At 42.6% G+C, this 22,675-nt stretch overlaps 1 protein-coding gene across 2 annotated transcripts in view; it reads right to left on the bottom strand.

Moving 5' to 3' along the window:
- The window catches only part of RAB3GAP2 (RAB3 GTPase activating non-catalytic protein subunit 2), a 58,076-nt gene that overhangs the window by 28,801 nt on the left and 6,600 nt on the right, over positions 1–22,675 (bottom strand). Inside the window, exons 2-10 of one of the 2 annotated variants that reach the window (XM_080583703.1) lie at positions 11,751–11,815; positions 7,689–7,812; positions 5,507–5,588; positions 3,347–3,394; positions 3,155–3,230; positions 2,910–3,011; positions 1,758–1,857; positions 1,330–1,428; positions 173–321 (exon numbers count right to left, since the gene is read on the bottom strand). In XM_080583703.1, coding sequence (XP_080439829.1) covers positions 173–321; positions 1,330–1,428; positions 1,758–1,857; positions 2,910–3,011; positions 3,155–3,230; positions 3,347–3,394; positions 5,507–5,588; positions 7,689–7,812; positions 11,751–11,815 — 845 coding nt within the window. Of the gene's footprint in view, positions 1–172; positions 322–1,329; positions 1,429–1,757; positions 1,858–2,909; positions 3,012–3,154; positions 3,231–3,346; positions 3,395–5,506; positions 5,589–7,688; positions 7,813–11,750; positions 11,819–22,675 lie in introns of both variants that reach the window. The other variant, XM_080583702.1, reaches the window with a different exon arrangement.

Here is a 22,675-nt window from a genome sequence, read left to right on the forward strand (position 1 = left end):
GACAGAAACCTGTGGTAGACGTGACTACCATTACCAAATGACTCCAGTTTCTCATCAAGAGGGGGAATCATCAGCATACAATGGCTATAAGAATAACTTTGAAATACTTATATAGAAATAAGAATTACTACTTATTCAAACAGTTTCAGGAAGTCAGCTTTGTAGTACATACCTCCAGGGCAAAAAAGAAACCAGTGAAAGGATTGGATCCAACAGTAACATACTGAGACATAGCAGGAGGGCTGTTTTTTATAGCTGCATTATATCCACCTATATTGGAGGCAGTCTTCATTTGGTCAAAAGGACATAATGTCATGATGCCTAACAAAAACATTAAAGCGAGCGTCTTTTACTTTCAGAACAAAAACATGCAATGCAAGTCTAAATACATTCCTGCCTTGCTTTCTTGACTGACCAGCCAAGATTTGGGAAGGAGTACCTCTAACCATATAAATTCCAAACAATACAGCACAAACAACCTAATGTATTTTAGTTAATTATAAAGCATAGTTTGCTTGTTTAGAAGAGCAAAAGTAAGACAAAGTGCCCTAGTTTTCATTAAAAAAAAACTGAGCAAGATTTGTTGTGATGATAAAAAATAGGAACAATCTTACATGATGAGAAAAGTGAAGATTCCCACATATTTCCTGAACATTAACAACTACAGAACCAGCAGAGATGCATGCTGAAGAACAGTATCAGTATTGTAGAGTTCAGCTGCAAAACACATCTATTGATGGTTAACCAAATCCACTTCACTTGCCTGTTTAGCCCTCTTTTGACCTCCCACATGCTTTTGTGAAAAAATGGAAGAGTAATGAAGTTTACTGTCACTCAGATCTGCCTGTCTGACAAGAATCTGGACTTCTGCAAATTCCTAAGAAGTAAAAGTTAGAGTCTAGAAGTACGTTTGCCTTTTTTTGGAAAGGCACAATCTCAAATTTTAGTTTCTTGATATGCTAGATTCAGGTAAAACCCCCATCAGTCTGAACTTGCCTGCCAGACAGTTCTTTAACCTGGCAGAAAAGGGAAGAACTGCATCAGATCTAGTCTCTCTGGTCTTCTAATTTGGCAAGAAACAGACAAGACAGCTAGCACTGTAATATTCTTTCTCTCCCCTCAAATGGACAGAGGATGCTCAAAGAGACTAGTAAACAAAGTACAATGTACTTTTGATGGTGATTAATGATATCATTCATTACACTAACCTTCTCCCACTATTTTTATCCAAACAGTACCACTAATAAGTGCTCTCACCTCAAGCTTAACAACACTAAACCATTCAATTTCATTCAAGCCAAATATTTGAAAATAAACAGAAGTGCTTACCAATACTAGCATGGTCAACAATTGTATCCACATCCTGCAAACCCCATTTCTTATAAGCTAACGGTGGCGGCTGAACATTCTCATTGCCAGATGCTGCAGCTGACAAAATTTGATAAAACACAGAAAAACCTCTACTGAGTCAACGGCAAAGCAATAGCACAATAAAGGAAAAAAAAAAAAAGAAGAAATTTGAAGTTTATGTTTAGAATGTGCAAGACAGTCAATACCACTCAGGCAACTTGCACTCTGAGGACATTTTCTGTTGTGGAAGCAATCTGCAAAGATGCAATATATGCATCCACATTAAAGGACAAGCAAGGAAGATACAAATTTCACCTTGATTTGATATCTGACAAACATAAGTAAATTTCATGTAATGTAATGTTCTATTAACAAACTCAGAAATAAGTATTTCCTCTTAAACCTACCTCTTGCTACCTGATTGCGACATGCACGAAGGGACTGAAAGAGGCTGAAACCATCAATTGTCACAATTGCTGCCGGATACAAGATACTTAGTTCTTCATTCTGTGAAAGCAAATGGGAGAAGACAGTTACTGCTGTAACAGTACAAACTAGAAAAGAAGCTGTTAACTACATGAAAAAAAGCATTACATCCAAAGAGTTAATTTCTAACAAGCCCCAGGCAACAAAACTACTAAAATTAAGTATTAACACTGTCCCATATATGAACAGTTATTTAAAGCCCATCATTTTATACTTTTATCTTCTTTCAGTGACTTATGTTTGCTTAATGTATTTTATGTCTTAGGGAGAAAACAAAAGTTACAGTAGCTTGTGAAGGCCACAGAAAGACACGTTTATCTAGAATACAACTGTCAAGGTTTTACACACCAAATTCTCAAAGTAGATTAGCACCTGAATTACCACTTGGGCACAAAAATGTTAATTTGGTCATATAAATTCAAGATTCAAATTCCTTAATCCTTCCGTATTTCAAAACTGATCCTAAAATGTCATACTAAAAATCACATGAACATTTGCATAAAGCAAGCTTGGAAGTTTCTGCAACTTCATTAGTTTTTTGCATAAAGCATGTCAACTCAGCCAAGAGCAAAGAAAAATGACTTTTCTACTAAATAGCCTGCGCTCTACAAGTACCTTCTCTATAGGAAATAGAATTACATGCAGATTCTTAGCACCACCTCCAATAAACACTGTTTTTTAATTTTCAGCTATCTTCTCTGTGAAGCAAGTGCTTACAAATGAGTACGTATAGCTCTTGGCATCTATCAAGATGTGTTTTCTCCTTTCCTCGATATATTATCATATTTGTGCACATAAATGAAAAGACAGGATATGAATGAATCCTTCCTTTGCAACACTGTCACAGACAAAACAGAAACAAATCTACAGAGCAAACTCAAAAAATAAAAGAAATGCTGAATCCTCTAACTATACAAGCAAAAGTAGTTCTAGAACAAGACATTCACCGTCTCTTGTTCTATAGAATTTTCTACCCATCAAACACTAGTAAAGAATGTAGAGGATTCACAGAGAAGACTCCCTTCCATACCCCTTAACACTGCCACTTCGCTTTTGAAATAATCTGACAAAACCTGTTCTGTGACACCAGGATGCCTGGGAATTTCATAGGTTCTGCACTTAAGCTGCAGGACAGGATCTTCATTTAAAAGCTGTGCAAGAAGCAGTACTCCACTCTAAAAGAGAAAGAATAATCACTGTGAACAATACTGTCCTTTTTCTTAGGGAAGGCAAAGAGCAATAACTACAGAAATGGATATTTTATAGAAATATTTATTACAGTAGCTGCCTTGTGGGCCTGCCATGCTGAGAAACATACCTCAGTATAAAATCGAACATAGCCAGAGGTGAAGCCAACCACAATGCAGGTCCAGTCAGGACGACCTGTGGAACTCCTGTTTCACAAAGACAAACCAGAAGTTAAAAACAAATCCTGTTCTAAGCTGCAGACGTAAGTGTAATTAATATAAGGAGACTGACAATGCACATTCACAGGAATATCAATTCTTACCTCTTCTGACTTGCCAGTGGGATACACAATACACTACTCACACATTCACTAGAAACAGAAAGATAAAACTAATAAGCATATTTTATCCTCCAGTTGTGAAAGTTTGCTCTACATGACAGATCTTGCCCAGTCAGCATTTTTAATATTTTAACAAAATATTAAATCATCACACAATTTATCAAATTCATACCAAAAAAGGCAAAAAAACCTTTCTTTTAAAAAAATACTTTAAATTACGAGTTCACACGAACAGTGCCCAAATGGATTGCGTAAGTACTTATTACACCTTTTTAATGCTCTCTTTCATCATTCATAGACTGATTACTCTGACACCACTCTTCAGTAAATATTCAAATCAAATGACACATACGTAAATATGTTTGTTCTGATCTATACTGATATATACTGAGGACAAGTCTTAAAAAAAAATTAAACCATATTTATCAAAATACACTTCTGAAGTACATTATGTAATTAAGTATGATTTTACAACCACTGCATTTCACCACTTCATAATTTGAGAGAATTTCAAGAACATGGTCTTCTCAGCTACAGAAGAATCTGAGCACATTCAATGTACAGCAGGCAGTGTGCAAAAGGCAAGCAGAAGGGCAGGCCACAATATTTCAAATCGAAAGTTATTTAACTGTTACCACAATAGACAGTTTTTCTGGGGAAACACAAGCAGTACAGAGGTTTTGTGAAAGAGCATATAAATTCAAGATGACATTCCAAACATCACTTTAAGTGTAAATGCCTGCAGTATTGTTGGTTATTTGCATTTGAGGTCACTTTCACTCCCCATGGAGCAATTAAATTACCAGACTAGACAATTACAGAAAGAAGCTTTCTAAATGCAAGTTTAACATGAGTTGCAGTAAAACACAGCTTAAAATCTATGTTAAATATCTCAGTGAAATCTCATCTTTAATAGGAAAGCATAGCCACCACAGGGTATTTTCAGTTGAAGACAACTCTGGGCAGAAAAATTCAAGTCTTTAGACAATCTGACAGTATCTGTTATATTTATGCTTACCCAGAAATAAAACCCCCACCTACAGGAAACCCTTAAATCAAGCCATAGCAAGCATAACCATTTATCTAAACAAAGCTACCCATTCCGTATGACAGCATCTCTTGGGGCTCTGACAATACTAAGACTCCAGAGTTGTTTGGTCTTTTTCCTTTGTTTGTTTTTAATAAAAATTTACAGGGTAATTTCATTGGTAGGATAGGGAAAGGTCCTAAATACACACCATACACACCATAAAACAGCTCAAATATATGGCAGCAGCAAGTTTATTTTTACAGATTGGAGATAGACTGATTAAGTCAATGCCTCCTACAGAATAACAGAAGGGTGAAGCCAACAGGCATGTTCAAAGGCAGACAGCACCTCAAGACTGCAAACTCCATAAGGAAATCCAAATCCTATTCCATATGGGAGATTCCAGAAAGCATCAGTCTGGTTATCTGAAGACAGATCTAGCAGAAATTTCGTATAAACACCAAATGTATGACCAAGGCAAATTTTCCAAGTCCTCTTAATGACTTGGAGCCTAAAACCATTCCAAAAAGTGACAGAAGCATGTAAAAGACTTTTTACTATGGAGGTCAGAGATGCAAAGCATAGATGAAATTCAACGCATCTAAGAAGATTAATACATTAAAAAGCATGTTAATGTTGATCACTGTTTGTAACTTCAACTGACTTCTTAAAAAGATGGCTTCCTATTTGCTTGAGGTTGTGAAAATGAAAATAAGAATTTCTAAAACAACTTCATACATTTCCAGTTGCAACATGTCCTGACAAAATACCATCTCTAGTATAGAGATGGTATTACCTACAGTAAAAGAATACATATACTTTTTTCTTCTAGTGACAAGAACCTGTAAAAAGCCCAATAATCCAGATTGGTTCAGAATGTCTAAGTTATATGGAAATACACTGATTTGCAGACAGCACTTCTCAATTTTATGAACTTGTCCTAAGATATCACACTGCCCATGAAGCAGACAAAGGTCACACAACTTACTAGTGTTGTTTTCAACATTAAAATGTATAAAACCATGAATGTGCTTAGATAATAGCCAAAAACTATATGCTACCAATTATTAAATACAAAAACATTTTAATCACAGCTACATTTCAAGACCTACCCTTCTTCAACATTCAGAGAGCCACTCCAGCCAACAGCATACTGCATTTCTTCTTTGCCCTGGTCACTGTGCTTCCATTTAGCTGCCATTAAAAATAGACAGCATCTATTAAACTGTAATGCCTTGCATCTCACAGATATAATTCTATTCTTAATCCTTGCTTCTGTACAATACATCCTACCACACTTAGATTAAGCACCAATTACATACCTTGAAGATTGTAAATAAAACACTGTTTTTAGTAACTTTTCTAAAGAAATCTTGTTTCTAAAAAACTCAAATAGAACAATATGCTATTAAAATCCTTCTGAACACTTGGTTTTGTTCAAAAACCTCCATACAACAACACCCACTTCCTGAAATTTTAAAAGGTTCAATTAATATAACAGGCATCTTTGGGATAAAAGTATTAAGCAAGGGCAAGCTGCTTCTGGGATGATTACTGAAGTTGAGCTTAAACAGATAGCAAAACTTTAATTTTAACTCCCCAAAACAGGCATGGGAATCCTACACTAAATCTGACAACTTTTAATGATCACATCATAACCAAGGTTAGAAAACACTACACTTTCTTATTCACAGGGTTGAATTGCAACTGACATTTTACTGTTGAATCATCTTCCAGTTGCAAATGTACAACTAACGCTGCATGGGATTTGTCTGATGCCTAAAACTTGAGACACAAGGACAACCTACCACTGTGTGGTACGGTTACTACAGAGAAGTTCAGCCACAGCAGTTCTCTAGCAGGTGAGCTAAATCATCTACTTATTCTTGATCCATTAGGAACTTTCTGAGGAATACCGCTGCCGTTTTATTTTCTGTGAAAAATTAGCAACTAACCTATGTGTTTTTTAGAATATATAATTGCACATAACTTGCATTAATTTGTCATGCTGCAAAAGCATTTGCCTATTTATGCAACTCCAAGCTTCAACAATCTGTTGTGGTTTTTTTTTGTGGTTTTGTTCTTAAAGGATATTAAAGAATCACAGAATGGTTTGGGTTAGAAGGGACCTTAAAGGTCATCTAGTTCCAACCGCCCTGCCATGGGCAGAGAGGGACACCTTCCACAAAATCAGGTTGCTCAAAGCCCCATCCAACCTGGCTTTAAACACTTCCAGGGATGGGGCATCCACAGCTTTTCTGGGCAACGTGTTCTAGTGCCTCACCACCGTCATAGTAAAGAGCTTTTTCCTTATACCTGATCTAAATCTACCCTCTTTTAGTCAACGTCATCCCCCCTTGTTCTATCACTACACTCCCTGACCAAGAGTCCCTCCCTATCTTTCCTTGTAGGCCCCCTTTAAGTACTAGAAGGCTGCCGTAAGTTCTCCTCTTCTCTAGCCTGAACAGCCCCAGCTCTCTCAGCCTGTCTTCATAGGAGAAATGCTCAAGACCTCTTATTGTCCTCATGGTTCTTCTCCAGACCAGCTCTAACAGGTCTGTGTCTTTCTTATGCTGAGGGCTCCAGAGCTGAATGCAGTTCTCCAGGTGGGATCTCACAAGAGCAACGGGGACGAATCATCCCATAGCACTAGGTTTCCCAGCATCAAGTTCATTTCCCAGCATCAACCACCAATTGCATGTGTTAAGAGCAATACCCCAGGCATAAGCACGTGTAAATGGAAGACGGTTGATCAGTGTTTATATATTATTCAGTGTACCTCTAAAAACAGTTTGAGAACTCTGCTTTAGAGTAAAATAAAAAGCCAAGTATTCTTCAGGATGGAGAAGAATTTTTTATCAATGCTGGAAATCTTGAAGACAATCCACCTCAATTTTCTCTCCTTCAAGCAATCGTGACTCAGTTCATTTTTTTCAAGGGAGAAGAAAAATAAGTTAAAATATTTTAGTAAAGGATAAAACTAACAGAAAAGTTTTGTTCCGCTTATTGGGCATGATTAACGTTAACATCTCTGATTAACAGAGTATTTATACAGCATATTTTGGATTTAGTTATTAATGATAAAATATTTTTCTCAGATAACACTATAGCTGAGAAATAAGGACAAAATAAGTAACTTACCAAGCAATACCTAGAAAATACACGACAGGTACTACAGAACGTTCCAAAATTCTTCAAAATATGACTTGGGAGGGTAAGTAGACAGGAGAAAAAAACTAGATCTCACTACTACTAAATGTACTAACACATATACTTAGTAGAATGTATACTTACACACTAAGAAAACTGCTTTCTGCTCATTTGCTATTACCATCAGGTCATTTGTTGGTGACAAGGACAACACACAGTCTTGAAGCCAGTAATTTTTCTGGTTCTTGGAAGCAGATTCCTCTTCTTCCTACAGGTAAAGCTTTAGTTAATGCATGCAATTATTTTTACATACAGAAAAACCTGCAAGGTTCATGACACTCTGACTTGCTCTCATTACCAGTCCTGAACGCACAATCACCTTTCAAGTTGCTGGCCCTCCAACTTGCATAAAAAGCCATGATACACAAAAAGGCAACCTTGCACTAATTATATTTGCATGTTTGCAAATCAGAAAACAGAAAAATCCCCACTGGGAGTTAAGATTGTAAATAATATTTATTTGGGGTTTTCCCTTCTACAGTTCAAACACAGCAAAAGCTTTAGACTATATTTAATAGCAAACTAAATGGTTCACAGCAGTAAAGTACAAATCTCAGTTTAAGCTAGCTTCAACCCAGACTTTGTAAGAAACACCAGAGGATTAAATGGAGAGCTGGTTGTTTTCACCTACAACTCCTTAAAATGAAGTAACAGGAAAATCCTCTGTTAAAAAAAAGCTACTTCACACACTGACCAATGACCCCGCACTCTCTATGCATTATTACACTTATTACACTCCATTGCTATGTGTGAATTGTACAACATTTCCCTCTCAGCTGTATTCCTGGTGACAGCGAAAAGGACCAGAGCGATCAGCATGGAGCTGGGACAGGAGAGGTTCAGGCTGAGTGTTAGGAAAAGATTCTTCACTGATAGCGGTCTGGCACTGGAACAGGCTCCCCAGGGCAGTGGCCATGGCACTGAGCCTGCTGGAGTTCAAGAAGCGTTTGGACAACGCTCTCAGACACACAGTCTGGTTTTTGGGTGGTCCTGAGCAGACCCAGGAGTTGTACTAAATGATCCTTGTGGGTCCCTTACAGCTTGGGATATTCTATGATTCCATGAAACGCTCTAGGAAAAGATCTGTGCATGACAAGTAAAAGAGACTGGCTTCTTCCCACTCCTATCCATCATCAATATGAATGGCCTAGTTCTTGCCTATGCAATATGAACAAGATCAAGTTCCTTGCAGAAAGGCAATCCTGTTATGAAGTCACAAAAAACTTTTTCCGTCCATAGAAAATGTACAGTCATGCGACCTCAGCAGGGATACCTGCGGTTACAAGGCTGCAGTCCCAATTGCTAATAATTTTTATCCAGCTATTTCTAACACACACACTGACAGAGAGCACACTGGCATTTTTCAAGACTTTACAAAGAGATAATGATAATGATTTCCTGGGATACTCATGACTTTTAACTCCTTGTGTCAAAGGTAAACATATTAAGTGCAAAAATATATAAGCAGAAACCAAAGAAAATCCTTGCAGTTATTTTTTAATGTAATGTGTTTCAAATTGAGGAAATAGAAACCAAAAATCAAAGATTTGTTTAAAGATTAAAATGAATTAATATACCTCAGAACTCAAAAATATCTATATGCATAAACAAGTATCTTGAAACCTAAAAGACTTAAAATATGGTCAACACATTACTGACGAAAGTGTTAAAACAGAAAAAGCACGTAACTTGTAAAAGCCTACTTTAAAAAGTGAAAAACAGCATGATTAAAATCAGCTCTTAAGATCAGACGTCAGCATCACCATCCCTACTAAATAGGAAATCAGTTGCATAAGAAGACACCTTGCAGAAGAATTTTTTAAAAATCAATGTCTTTATAAAAGTTCCATGAAACAGATACTTGTTCAGGTGACTTGAATAATTCCCAGAAGAGATGCATTTTACACTACCTATAATGCAAATCAGAGAGTTTTAAAAACTATTATATTGTTACAATATTCTAACAGTAATATTGTAATATATTGTTAGCAACATAACATTGTTATATTACAATAATAGTTCTCAACTCTGTGCTAGACTGATGAACTCAGTTTTGGTGTGTGGTCTCTACTTCGACGAATATGCTTCTACACAGACGCACCATTTTCATGTGGATGACAGTTCCGTCCTTCTTAAGAGTTTAACCTAGAACCACCAGCAACTTTGGATGAAAACAAGCAAGCAGAGAGGACTTCACCTGCTTGGCCAGAAGCACTCATAGGTCTTTACCAAGAAGGGTGTGAACTACATTGCAGAAGTTTGCCATTTTAAAAAGAAATGAATAAAAACGATGACAGTTACGACTCAGCTACACCTGCTAGACCTATTTACATCATACGTAGAAAACATTGAGGGAATTACGAGCATTATGGTACATGTAATAAAGATGCAGCCTGAGAAACACATTAATTTCATGAAAATCATAGTGGAGTTGAACACCCATGCTATTCAAGAGATTTTATGCTCCTTTCATTCCTTGACATCAGCTTGAGAGTGATTCATCCCTGGGAGAAACCACGCTCGTTTTAACTTCTCACCTCAGCTGTAGCATCTGTTTCCCTGCTCAAGTAAATAGCTGAAAAGATGCTGTCACACTCCTTGGGCGTACTTCCCGCATATTGAGACAATTACAACAGTTAAGAGTTTTATTAACAAGGTGAGGTCCAGATTCCTCAATGTACCTCATTAGCTCTAACATGGACTTAATCAAGCAATTTTGTTCAGATGATTCATTCAGATGCGGAGGATTTCCGCACAGACAGCTTTCCTAACAAAACATCGTATTCAAGTCAGCTGGCAGCTAGAAGTCTCTCAGCCTTACCAACAATCTGAGACCAGCTGTGTTAATCCCAGCAGCACTAGCTGGGCAGAGGGGTGGTTTCTTTCCCTTTAAGGAGCAACTGTGCTGTCCTCATCCCGTCTGTATAATTTGGTCTCTCCTGTAATACCATCCAGACATCACAACATAAGAGGAGTACTGCAAAATCATTACAAGATGTTTATGTCAGTGGTTCGGGATTTAGGAGTTCAGTTTAGATCCATTATAAAAGATTATATTAGTTCTCTTAAGAAAATCATCAACTGAGCAGCATCAAACACTGCTGAGAGGTAGGCATCAAGGCAATACTTGTCACCATTCCAGTTTTCTTCACACTAAAGCATGAAATTCTGATAGTCTTACCTACAGACCATGAACTCACAAAATTACTTAAGATCAGGGATAATGCACTTCAAGACTGGAATTACTCCTTATGATGCATTTCTCTACTAAAATAGAGTAATACGTTGTTCTGATTATGGTTGAATGTACCGAGAATCATAGAATCATTTAGGTTGGAAAAGACCTCTAAGATCACCTACTCCAACCTTGTTGCTATCTCAAAACAAGCAGTACTCCTGAGGCTGTTGCAGTTCCCTTTTCTTAAGCATCAGGTACCAGCCCGCTCGTTTATAAGGAAGCTGTCTTCCAAATCCCAGAAGAACATTTAGTTCAGTGTTTGTTCTCAGCATGGTATTTTTACATGCAACTGTGAACCAAGATTTTTCTAAGAGTAACCTAGATCCTGAGACTAGATGGATGAATTTGTCACTCCACAGTTACTGCTCAGAAGCTGCACGGAAAATGGGACAGAATTGGATAGGCCTACTAAAAATATATATAAGTAGGTTACTTTATGATTTTTATTTCTAAATATAAACTGAAGCTGGTTCTGTTGCCTAGTCCTTAATGTCTATGTTTCACCAAAGTTGAGGTGGATTTTAAATACTATAAAGATGCATTGTTTTTACTTCCTCAGAAAGGACTGCAAGACTGTTCGCACCAAAGGGACACCAAGTGAGACAAAAACAAGGCTTCCTGTCTCTGGATAACTATAGGCAAAGACTAGGCAACAGCATCACAGAGAGAGAAAAAAAACTACAGAATACAAGAGTGAGTAATTACCACAATAACTAAATCATTCAAACTATATTTAGAAATAATTATGGGAGCAATGGACAAGAGCAGAAGTGTTTAAAATGCTGTTCAAGATCCATTTTAGCAAGTTGATAACTACCAAAGGAGAAAAAAAAAAGCAAACACAAGCAAGTGAAATAGTCCTTTAGAAAAGGTAATTTAGCAATCAATCCTTATGAATATGAACTTACAGGTTCTGGTAATTCTGCTTCATCCCAGGCTCCCCAGCCACCATCTTCCCAGTTCGTTGGTTTACCTGCTTTAAACAAAGAATATTTGTCACATGAAAACAGCATAGGCAAGGAAAAACAGTCAAAATGCTTCAATAATAGCAGATACTAAACAAGTACTACAGAAAAAAAACACATTAAGTGGTAGAAATGGATGTCTTATTTCTTTTTATTTCCACATTTGAAACTATGACAAAGTAAAAACTAAAAAATCTAATCTAAGTACAAATTGGAAACAGGCATAACAACACCCGTGTTAAATTAATTCTGACAGACTGCATCTAGAACTCCGGACCACAACAGCTTACAGTGCCTGGTGCACCACATCGCTGATCCTTCAGCAGGGCCTCTGCGCGCTTTACTGAACAAATTAATCAATTTTGTTTTTTCTCAGTTTCTCCACAGCCATTTCAAGAGAGCCAAGATGAATTTCTAGTTATATACAGCAAACTGAAATGCAGAGTTGGGAGATAAGGACAAAAACCCTGTGTGTCCACTTGACAAAAAACTTTCTACAGTAAGTATGGAGACCTACCTTGCTGTAAAATTTAAGCCTTAGCTTGATTTCTAATGGTTACTACTCCAAAGACAGAATGTTGTGGTTTAACCCGGCTGGCAGCTAAACACCACACAGCCGTTCGCTCACCCTCCCCCCTCCCTCTCTGGGATGGGGGAGAGAAACGGGAAAGTGAAGCCTGTGAGTTGAGATAAAGACAGTTTATTAAGACAGGAAAATAATAATAACAATAATAATAATAATAGTGATAATGGTAATAGTATTAACAATAATAATGTGTAAGAAAACAAGTGATGCACAATGCAATTGCTCACCACCCGCTGACCGATGCCCAGCCTATCCCCGAGCAGCCGGCCCCCCACCCCGGCCAGCCACCCCTATATATTGTTTAGCATGACGTCAGATGGTATGGAATACCCCTTTGGCCAGTTTGGGTCAGCTGTCCTGGGTCTGTCCCCTCCCAGCTCCTGCTGCACCCCCAGCCTGCTCGCTGGCAGGACAGAGCAAGAAGCCGAAAAGTCCTTGGCCTGGTGTAAACACTGCTCTGCAACAATTAAAACATCAGCATGTTATCAGCGCTCTTCTCATCCTAATCCAAAACATAGCACCCTACCAGCTACTATGAGCTACTTAACTCTGTCCTAACTGGAACCAGGACAGATATCCACCCCTTATTCCATACCATTTATGTCATGCTCAGGTTACACTCTGTCCAATACATTCTAATTAATCACCATTTTCATCTATGATATATAGCAATCATGGTAGTGATGACATACATTATTATATAATAATTAACATACTACAATTCAACTCATGGGCTATTCTCACCCAGTATCAAATCCCCTTGAGGTACACACCGGACCTCCCCATTCTTTTGCATTACCCACCAAGTGCATCCAGGTCCCTGAGCAAAAGCAATTCCACGAATGGGTTTGCCTTTTCCTGAGGCAGGAGTAGCCCAGACTGTTTTACCCAGCATGTTTCTTACGTGCACTACAGGAACTTTATCCCCTTCTACAGTGCGTAACAGGTTTGATTGGGCAGGTCCAGCTCGGTTGGCAGATCCCCTGGTATTGACTAACCAGGTGGCCTTTGCCAAATGTGTATCCCAATTTTTGAATGTCCCAGCACCCATTGCTTTCAGTGTAGTCTTCAACAGTCCATTGTATCGTTCAACTTTTCCAGAGGCTGGTGCATGATAGGGGATGTGATACACCCACTCAATACCATGTTCTTTGGCCCAAGTGTCTATAAGGTTGTTTCGGAAATGAGTCCCGTTGTCTGACTCAATTCTCTCTGGGGTGCCATGTCGCCATAAGACTTGCTTTTCAAGGCCCAGGATAGTGTTCCGGGCGGTGGCATGGGGCACAGGATATGTTTCCAGCCATCCGGTGGTTGCTTCCACCATTGTAAGTACGTGGCGCTTGCCGTTGCGGGTTTGAGGGAGTGTGATGTAATCAATCTGCCAGGCCTCTCCATATTTATATTTCAGCCATCGTCCTCCATACCAAAGAGGTTTTGACCGTTTGGCTTGCTTGATTGCAGCACATGTTTCACAGTCATGAATAACCTGTGCTATAGTGTCCATGGTCAGGTCCACCCCTCGATCACGAGCCCATCTGTAGGTTGCATCTCTACCTTGATGGCCTGAGGTGTCATGGGCCCATCGGGCTATAAATAATTCACCTTTATGTTGCCAGTCCAGGTCCACCTGAGCCACTTCAATCTTAGCAGCCTGATCCACCTGCTGGTTGTTTTGGTGTTCTTCAGTAGCCCGATTCTTGGGCACATGAGCATCTACATGGCGTACCTTTACAACCAGGTTCTCTACCCGGGCAGCAATATCTTGCCACAATGCCGCAGCCCAGATGGGCTTGCCCCTGCGCTGCCAGTTGTTCTGCTTCCATTGCTGTAACCACCCCCACAGGGCATTTGCTACCATCCATGAATCAGTATAGAGATAGAGAACTGGCCACTTTTCTCGTTCAGCAATATCTAAAGCCAGCTGAATGGCTTTTACTTCTGCAAACTGACTCGATTCACCTTCTCCCTCAGCAGCTTCTGCAACTCGTCGTGTAGGACTCCATACAGCAGCTTTCCATCTCCGATGCTTTCCCACAATACGACAGGACCCGTCAGTGAACAAGGCATATTTCTTCTCATTTTCCGGTAGCTTGTTGTACAGGGGGGCTTCTTCAGCACGAACCACCTCCTCCTCTGGTGATATCCCAAAGTATTTGCCTTCTGGCCAGTCCATAATCACCTCCAAGATTCCTGGGCGACTGGGGTTTCCTATTCGAGCCCGCTGAGTAATCAGTGCAACCCACTTGCTCCATGTAGCATCAGTTGCATGATGCGTAGAGGGGACCCTTCCTTTGAACATCCAGCCTAGTACCGGCAGTCGGGGTGCCAGGAGGAGCTGCGCTTCAGTACCGACCACTTCCGAAGCAGATCGAACTCCTTCATATGCTGCCAATATCTCCTTTTCAGTTGGAGTATAGCGGGCTTCAGATCCTCTGTATCCCCGACTCCAAAACCCCAGGGGTCGACCTCGAGTTTCCCCAGGTTCTTTCTGCCAGAGGCTCCAGGTGGGACCATTCTCTCCGGCTGCGGTGTAGAGCACATTCTTTACATCTGGTCCTGTTCGGACTGGCCCGAGGGCTACTGCATGAACTATTTCCTGCTTAATTTGTTCAAAGGCTTGTCGTTGCTCAGGGCCCCATTCAAAAGCATTCTTCTTACGGGTTACTTGGTAGAGCGGGTTTACAATCAGACTGTAATTTGGAATATGCATTCTCCAAAACCCCACGACACCTAGGAAAGTTTGTGTTTCTTTTTTGCTAGTTGGTGGAGACATAGCTGTTATTTTGTTGATCACATCCATTGGGATTTGACGGCGTCCATCTTGCCATTTTATTCCTAAAAACTGGATCTCTCGTGCAGGTCCTTTAACTTTATTCTGTTTTATGGCAAAACCGGCCTTCAGAAGGATTTGGACTATTTTCTTCCCTTTCTCGAAAACTTCTTCTGCAGTGTCACCCCACACAATGATGTCATCGATGTACTGCAGGTGTTCAGGAGCTTCCCCCTGCTCCAGCGCAGACTGGATCAGTCCATGGCAAATGGTAGGGCTGTGTTTCCACCCCTGGGGCAGCCGATTCCAAGTATATTGGACTCCCCTCCAAGTGAAAGCAAACTGTGGCCTGCACTGTGCTGCTAGAGGGATGGAGAAAAATGCATTAGCGATATCAATTGTGGCATACCACTTGGCTGCCTTTGATTCCAGTTCATACTGGAGTTCTAGCATGTCCGGCACTGCAGCACTCAGTGGTGGCGTGACTTCGTTCAGGCCACGATAGTCCACTGTTAGTCTCCACTCACCATTAGACTTTCGCACTGGCCATATGGGACTATTAAAAGGTGAATGAGTCTTGCTGATCACTCCTTGGCTCTCCAGTTGACGAATTAGCTTATGGATGGGACTCAGGGAGTCTCGGTTGGTGCGATATTGCCGCCGGTGCACAGTTGTGGTAGCGATCGGCACTTGCTGTTCTTCAACCCTCAGCAACCCCACAACAGAAGGGTCCTCTGAGAGACCAGGCAAGGTAGACAACTGTTTAATGTCCTCTGTCTCCAAAGCAGCTATGCCAAAAGCCCAGCGGAACCCTTTTGGGTCCTTGAAATATCCTCTTCTAAGATAGTCTATGCCAAGGATGCACGGAGCATCTGGGCCAGTCACAATACGGTGCTTTTGCCACTCATTACCGGTTAGACTCACTTCAGCCTCCAATACAGTTAACTGCTGGGATCCCCCCGTCACACCATAAATACAGATGGGCTCTGGCCCTTTATAGCTTGATGGCATTAGAGTACATTGTGCACCGGTGTCTACCAAAGCCTTATACTTCTGTGCGTCTGACGTGCCAGGCCATCGAATCCACACAGTCCAATAAACTCGATTGTCCCTTTCCTCCCCCTGGCTGGAGGCAGGGCCCCTCTAGTCCTGGTCAGAATCTTCATTTCTGTGTTTAAAGGACTGCCTGCTGGAAGTTGGAGCAGCAAACCTTTCAGAGAACTCCTTTTTCCCAATTGTTTTCCTTTGCAATTCACGTACCCGTGCCTCTAGGGTCGCAGTAGATTTTCCATCCCATTTTCTCATGTCCTCTCCATGGTCACGTAGGTAAAACCACAGGGTGGCGCGGTGTGTGTGCCCACCATATTGTCTTCCTTGCATAGATGAACGTTTACCCCTAATAGCTGAGACACTGGTTTGTACAGGTGGGGAGGAAAATAAACTCTCTTTAAGTTGGTGGATCTCTTCAGAGAGTTTCTCCACAGCTGAGACACAGGCCTTTAGGGAAGAGGAGAGATTTCCTTCGTACTGCCGGAGTATTTTAGTCACTTCATTCACTGTGGGATTCTCCTCCGTTTTCCAGGCTAGTATTGCCAATGAGTTGGCATATGATGATGGGGCACTCCGTACAAACTTCCGCCACATGGGTGGTGTACACTGGACTGCATCTGGATCTGCGGATGTTTGTGCGTCATCTAGGTCCTTATAAATTACTTCCCGTACGGCCAATTCCCTCAGGTACTGAATTCCCTTCTCCATGGTGGTCCATTTGCTTGGTAAACATACAAGTTCTTCCTTGAAGAGATACCTTTCCTTCACAGCTGACAGGAGACGCCTCCAGAGGCTGCGAGATTGTGCTCCATCTCCAATTGCTTTGTCAATGCATGCGTCCCTAGCAAGGGATCCCAGCCGCCTGGCTTCCTTGCCCTCCAATTCCACATAATTGGCTCCCGTGTCCCAGCACCGGAGCAGCCAGGTGACAAGCTGCTCGCCTATACAGCGACCAAAATCTTTTCGCACATCTCGTAGCTCACGCTGGTATAGAGTCCGGGTAATTACTGTTGATTTTTCGACATCCTCATCCTCATCTTCAGTCTTCTGCACCTTTGATGGCCGGTGTAGAGTCCGGGTAGTTACTGTTGATTTTCCGACATCCTCATCCTCATCTTCAGTCTCCTGCACCTTTGATGGCTGGTATGGAGTCCGGGTAGTTACTGTTGATTTTTCGCCATCCTCATCCTCATCTTCAGTCTCCTGCACCTTTGATGGCCCAGCCTCGTCTTCACTTCGCCCAGACTTAGCAGAAGACTGTCTGCGTTTTAAACGACCTGAGCCTCTATACCATTTTTTCACCTTGTCTACAGGGGCAACTTGCACTGCTACAGCTCGTTTCTCTGACCCAGACACAGGGTCTGCCACAGGGCTTGGAATACACTCTGCGGGGTCAACTTGCACTGCTACAGCTCGTTTCTCTGACCCAGACACAGGGTCTGCCACAGGGGTTGGGATACCCTCTGCGGGGTCAACTTGCACTGCTACAGCTCGTTTCTCTGACCCAGCCACAGGAGTGGGAGCAGCTGCACGAGCTGGGGCAGCTGCAGGAGCTGGGGCAGCTGCAGGAGCTGGGGCTGGAGCGGCTGCAGGAGCTGGAGCGGCTGCAGGAGCCGGAACGGCTGCAGGAGCTGGAGCTGGAGCGGCTGCAGGAGCTGGAGCGGCTGCAGGAGCTGGAGCTGGAGTAGCTGCAGGAGCTGGAGCTGGAGCAGCTGCAGGAGCTGGAGCGGCTGCAGGAGCTGGAGCTGGAGCGGCTGCAGGAGCTGGAGCTGGAGCGGCTGCAGGAGCTGGAGCTGGAGCGGCTGCAGGAGCTGGAGCTGGAGCGGCTGCAGGAGCTGGAGCTGGAGTAGCTGCAGGAGCTGGAACTGGAGCGGCTGCAGGAGCTGGAGCGGCTGCAGGAGCTGGAGCTGGAGTAGCTGCAGGAGCTGGAACTGGAGCGGCTGCAGGAGCTGGAGCTGGAGCTGGAGCGGCTGCAGGAGCTGGAGCTGGAGTAGCTGCAGGAGCTGGAACTGGAGCGGCTGCAGGAGCTGGAGCTGGAGTAGCTGCAGGAGCTGGAACTGGAGCGGCTGCAGGAGCTGCAGCTGGAGTAGCTGCAGGAGCTGGAACTGGAGCGGCTGCAGGAGCTGCAGCTGGAGCGGCTGCAGGAGCTGGAGCTAGGTTGCTAATAACATCAATTGCAGCTCGATAGGCACAAGCCAGACCCCAGCACGCTACAGTGATTTGTGTCACTTTGGAACTGCCAGAGTCATGACACCTTTTTTTCAAGCATTCTGCCAGCTTTTTAGGATTTTGCAGTTGTTCAGGGGTGAATGTCCAAAACACTGGAGGTGACCACTGCTCTAGAAACCTGCCCATATCCTCCCACACTCCCTGCCACTCACAACTATCCCGCCTCAAGACAGATCTCCGGATGAGATTCCTAAGTAGTTGTTTAACCCTCCACAAAATCTGAAGCGCATTCAGGAGACATAACAACAAGAGCAGGCTGGTCTGAGTATCCCAAGGATATTCAACATCTCGGAGAACCACCGTAACTAACTCGGGGGATAAGAGGGTGGTGGTGAAGGAGAAAGGGAGAGTGAACAGGTAGGGAAACATGTCTTCCCCTGTCCCCTTCACAGATTGGCTCCCTAACGAAAACAGGCAATAGGTGTAATTGCTAATAGTTTCCGAGATATGGGTTCCAAAGTATAGAGTCGACGTCAGTGCTGAGTACAAATACCAGGTTAAAGTCGTGACCAGATATTTCATCATTTCATAAGCCATTGTTACACCGCACAGTACCATAACAATCTTAAACCAGGGCCCGGAAAGGATAAACAGTGCAACAGGGAGCACATACAGAAAGTAACGCACCATAAAACTCAATTTGGAATACAGGTACAGCAGACTGGAGATTAAGGCAATCAACATCGTGACTAGCAACTATTAAGCAGGTCCAATACTTATACCAATTTTAGTTTAACACACTCTGGTCAGATTTGTCGATATCTCAACCCTTCGGGCCCCACGTTGGGCGCCAAAAAGACTGTTGTGGTTTAACCCGGCTGGCAGCTAAACACCACACAGCCGTTCGCTCACCCTCCCCCCTCCCTCTCTGGGATGGGGGAGAGAAACGGGAAAGTGAAGCCTGTGAGTTGAGATAAAGACAGTTTATTAAGACAGGAAAATAATAATAACAATAATAATAATAATAGTGATAATGGTAATAGTATTAACAATAATAATGTGTAAGAAAACAAGTGATGCACAATGCAATTGCTCACCACCCGCTGACCGATGCCCAGCCTATTCCCGAGCAGCCGGCCCCCCCACCCCGGCCAGCCACCCCTATATATTGTTTAGCATGACGTCAGATGGTATGGAATACCCCTTTGGCCAGTTTGGGTCAGCTGTCCTGGGTCTGTCCCCTCCCAGCTCCTGCTGCACCCCCAGCCTGCTCGCTGGCAGGACAGAGCAAGAAGCCGAAAAGTCCTTGGCCTGGTGTAAACACTGCTCTGCAACAATTAAAACATCAGCATGTTATCAGCGCTCTTCTCATCCTAATCCAAAACATAGCACCCTACCAGCTACTATGAGCTACTTAACTCTGTCCTAACTGGAACCAGGACACAGAAAAAGTACTATCTTGTACATATTAGCAGGCAGTCACAGAGAGAAAATAAGGGGACAATATGCACTTTCCAACCCTTCGAGACTTCACGTACACATCTCCGAGCATCATACCAACTGATGTAAGAAGCCCTGCAACATCATAAGAACCATGCGTACACAATTTTATGAGAAATATTTCTGTATGCAAGTAAAATATCTTCCTTTCCTTAATGATGTGGGTTTTTTAGTCAATTGCAGGATCAGCCAGTAGCAACATAAGTTCATTTTAACAATGAATGACTGCACACATGGAAATTCACCTATGATAAACAAAACACCTGAGACCAGGATGATGCAGATTCCACAACCACCCCAAAGCAGCCACAACAAAAGCTGAGGCTGTGGCCTCCAAAGGCAAAAAGATCACAAGGACACTGTCTATTTACCTCTCTGCAAGACAAAAGAAAATCAGCTAGACACCAATCGGTTTCAATTATGTAATTCAGAAACCTCAGGGAATCCAAAAGCTTACAAAATAACTCAAATACCTGAGAAAACTGCAATTTGTTGAAACAGGCCTACTTCTCAGTTGCCTTATATGGGTTAACATATTAGTCGTATGTAAAAAACGTTTGAGATTCTTTAATCAAAACACAGAACCTAATGAGAATTAGAAAGCATTAAGTACTGCACAGGCATTAAGGATTAAAAAAATGTAGACTTCCTACAGTCAGTGAGTTCAGCACAATTCTCAACCATCACCGGCACCCGCAAGTAGATTGGCATCACTGCAGCAGCTTAAAGAAACAAGTATTGAATGTTACTGTTGATGTTAGGGCTGATGTTACTGCTTCAGATTTCATAAGACATCAAGACCTGCCTGAGGATTTCACTCAAGTTCTTCATTAACTTGTCATGGCTACATTGACCTTAAGAAGAAGTTTACGCATCATGTCTCAAATTAGTTCAAATTTAGTTTTAAGCAAGCCAAGCTTTCCCATTTTGGATGGCCAAGCAGTATGGATAAGAAGGTTTGTATCAAGAACACTCCAATTATAATTCCTCTAAAAACTCTGATTCCTTTAGCACCAAAAGAAAAAAAGCTAATAAGAATCCAGTATGACAGAATAGAAATCTGTACTCTGTTTACAAAAGTTTTTAAAGCTTTTGTATGGCTAATGAAGACAAAAGACTTCAAAAAATATTTTACCTTATTTCTTAAGCTTTCCACCAGTGCTGTTAAGAAGGTGTTTCACAAGACTGGATGACAAAAGATCCACTGTATGAATAATCTGTGTTAAAACTGAAACATCTGCACCATCTACAGAAGGGGTGAGTCAGCCAGTTTTACCGCATCATCATCAATACAAAGCTGACGGCACCGCTATCTCAGGCCTAACTATAAAAGCTTCCAAGGGTCAAAGCCTCATCTTGTGCTTGAGCTTAAGAATTTTCCAGTGTACAAATATATAAAGGATAATTACAGCAAATACTGTTGAATATAAACCGCAAGAAGAAAGCAGTAACCAACTTCAATATTTAGTTTAAGGTAGTATGGTGGTTTTACTCATCTGGGCAGCTGAGCTCCACCACAACCTCTTACCATCCTCAAAGAGAAAGGGGGAGAAAATATGATGCAAAGGGCTCAGGAGCTGAGATAAGGACAGGGAGATCACTCAACTATTATCGTCACAGGCAAAACACACTCAGCGTAGACAGATTAATGAAATCTATCACCTATAACTAACAAGCTAGAGAAGTGAGAAACAACAACAAAACTAAAAACACCTTCCCCCCTGCTCCCCCACCCCCCCCCCAATCCACCATCCTCTACCTCCTCCCACCAAGCAGCATGGGGGAATGGGCAATGGGAGCTGTGGTCAGCGTATAGCACTTCATCTCCGCTGCTCCTTCTCGGTCCCTCTCTGCCCCTGCTCCCCATAGGGTCCCTCCCACGGGATGCCGTCCTTCCCGAACTCATCCAGTGGGGGCTGCCCACAGGCAGCAGCTCTTCAAGCACTGCTCCCACACGGCTCCGTACCACGGGGTCCATCCCCCAGGAGCAAACTGCTCCAGCACGGGTCCCCCACGGGTGGCAGCTCCCCCCAGACCCCCTGCTCCTGCGTGGGCTCCTCTCCACGGGCTGCAGCTCCGGCCCGGGGCCTGCTCCTGCGGGGGCTCTCCATGGGCCGCAGCCTCCTCCAGGCCACATCCACCTGCTCCACCGGGGGCTCCTCCACGGGCTGCAGCGTGGAGATCTGCTCCGTGTGGGACCCATGGGCTGCAGGGGGACAGCCTGCTCCACCAGGGGCCTCTCCACAGGCCGCAGGGGAACTGCTGCTGTGTGCCTGGAGCACCTCCTGCCCTCCTGCTGCACTCACCTTGGGGGCTGCTTCTCACTCCTCTCTCCCAGCTGCTGTTATGCACCAGTTTTTTCTCTTTATTAAAATCTGCTCTCACAGAGGCCCAACCAACATCGCTTATTGGCTTGACCCTGGGCAGCAGTGGGTCCCTTTGGAGCCAGCTGAAATTGGCCCTAATCTAACATGGGTCAGCTTCTGGATTCTTCTCACAGAGGCCTGCAGCCCCCTGCTACCAAAACCTTGCCACATAAATCCAATACATTCCCTACAGCACAGAGCTGACCAGCCTTTCCAAGAAACCTCAATTACAACGCTGAGATGAACACCCAACATAGAACTTCCACTGTGACAGTTCTTGCTGCCTCTTTGTGAATAGTTACTTTCAATGTTGTCACCATCTTCCTCATGTGAATCTAGACCAATCAAAAGAGGATGGAAAAATGAGGTAGAGGTGAGGTATCATCTCACTGATGAAGCTACAGAGATCTTTCCCAGCTGTGTTCTC

This window comes from Anser brachyrhynchus (genome assembly GCF_964034855.1).
Source record: "Anser brachyrhynchus genome assembly, chromosome: 3".
In the NCBI taxonomy this organism is placed as follows: Eukaryota; Metazoa; Chordata; class Aves; order Anseriformes; family Anatidae; genus Anser; species Anser brachyrhynchus.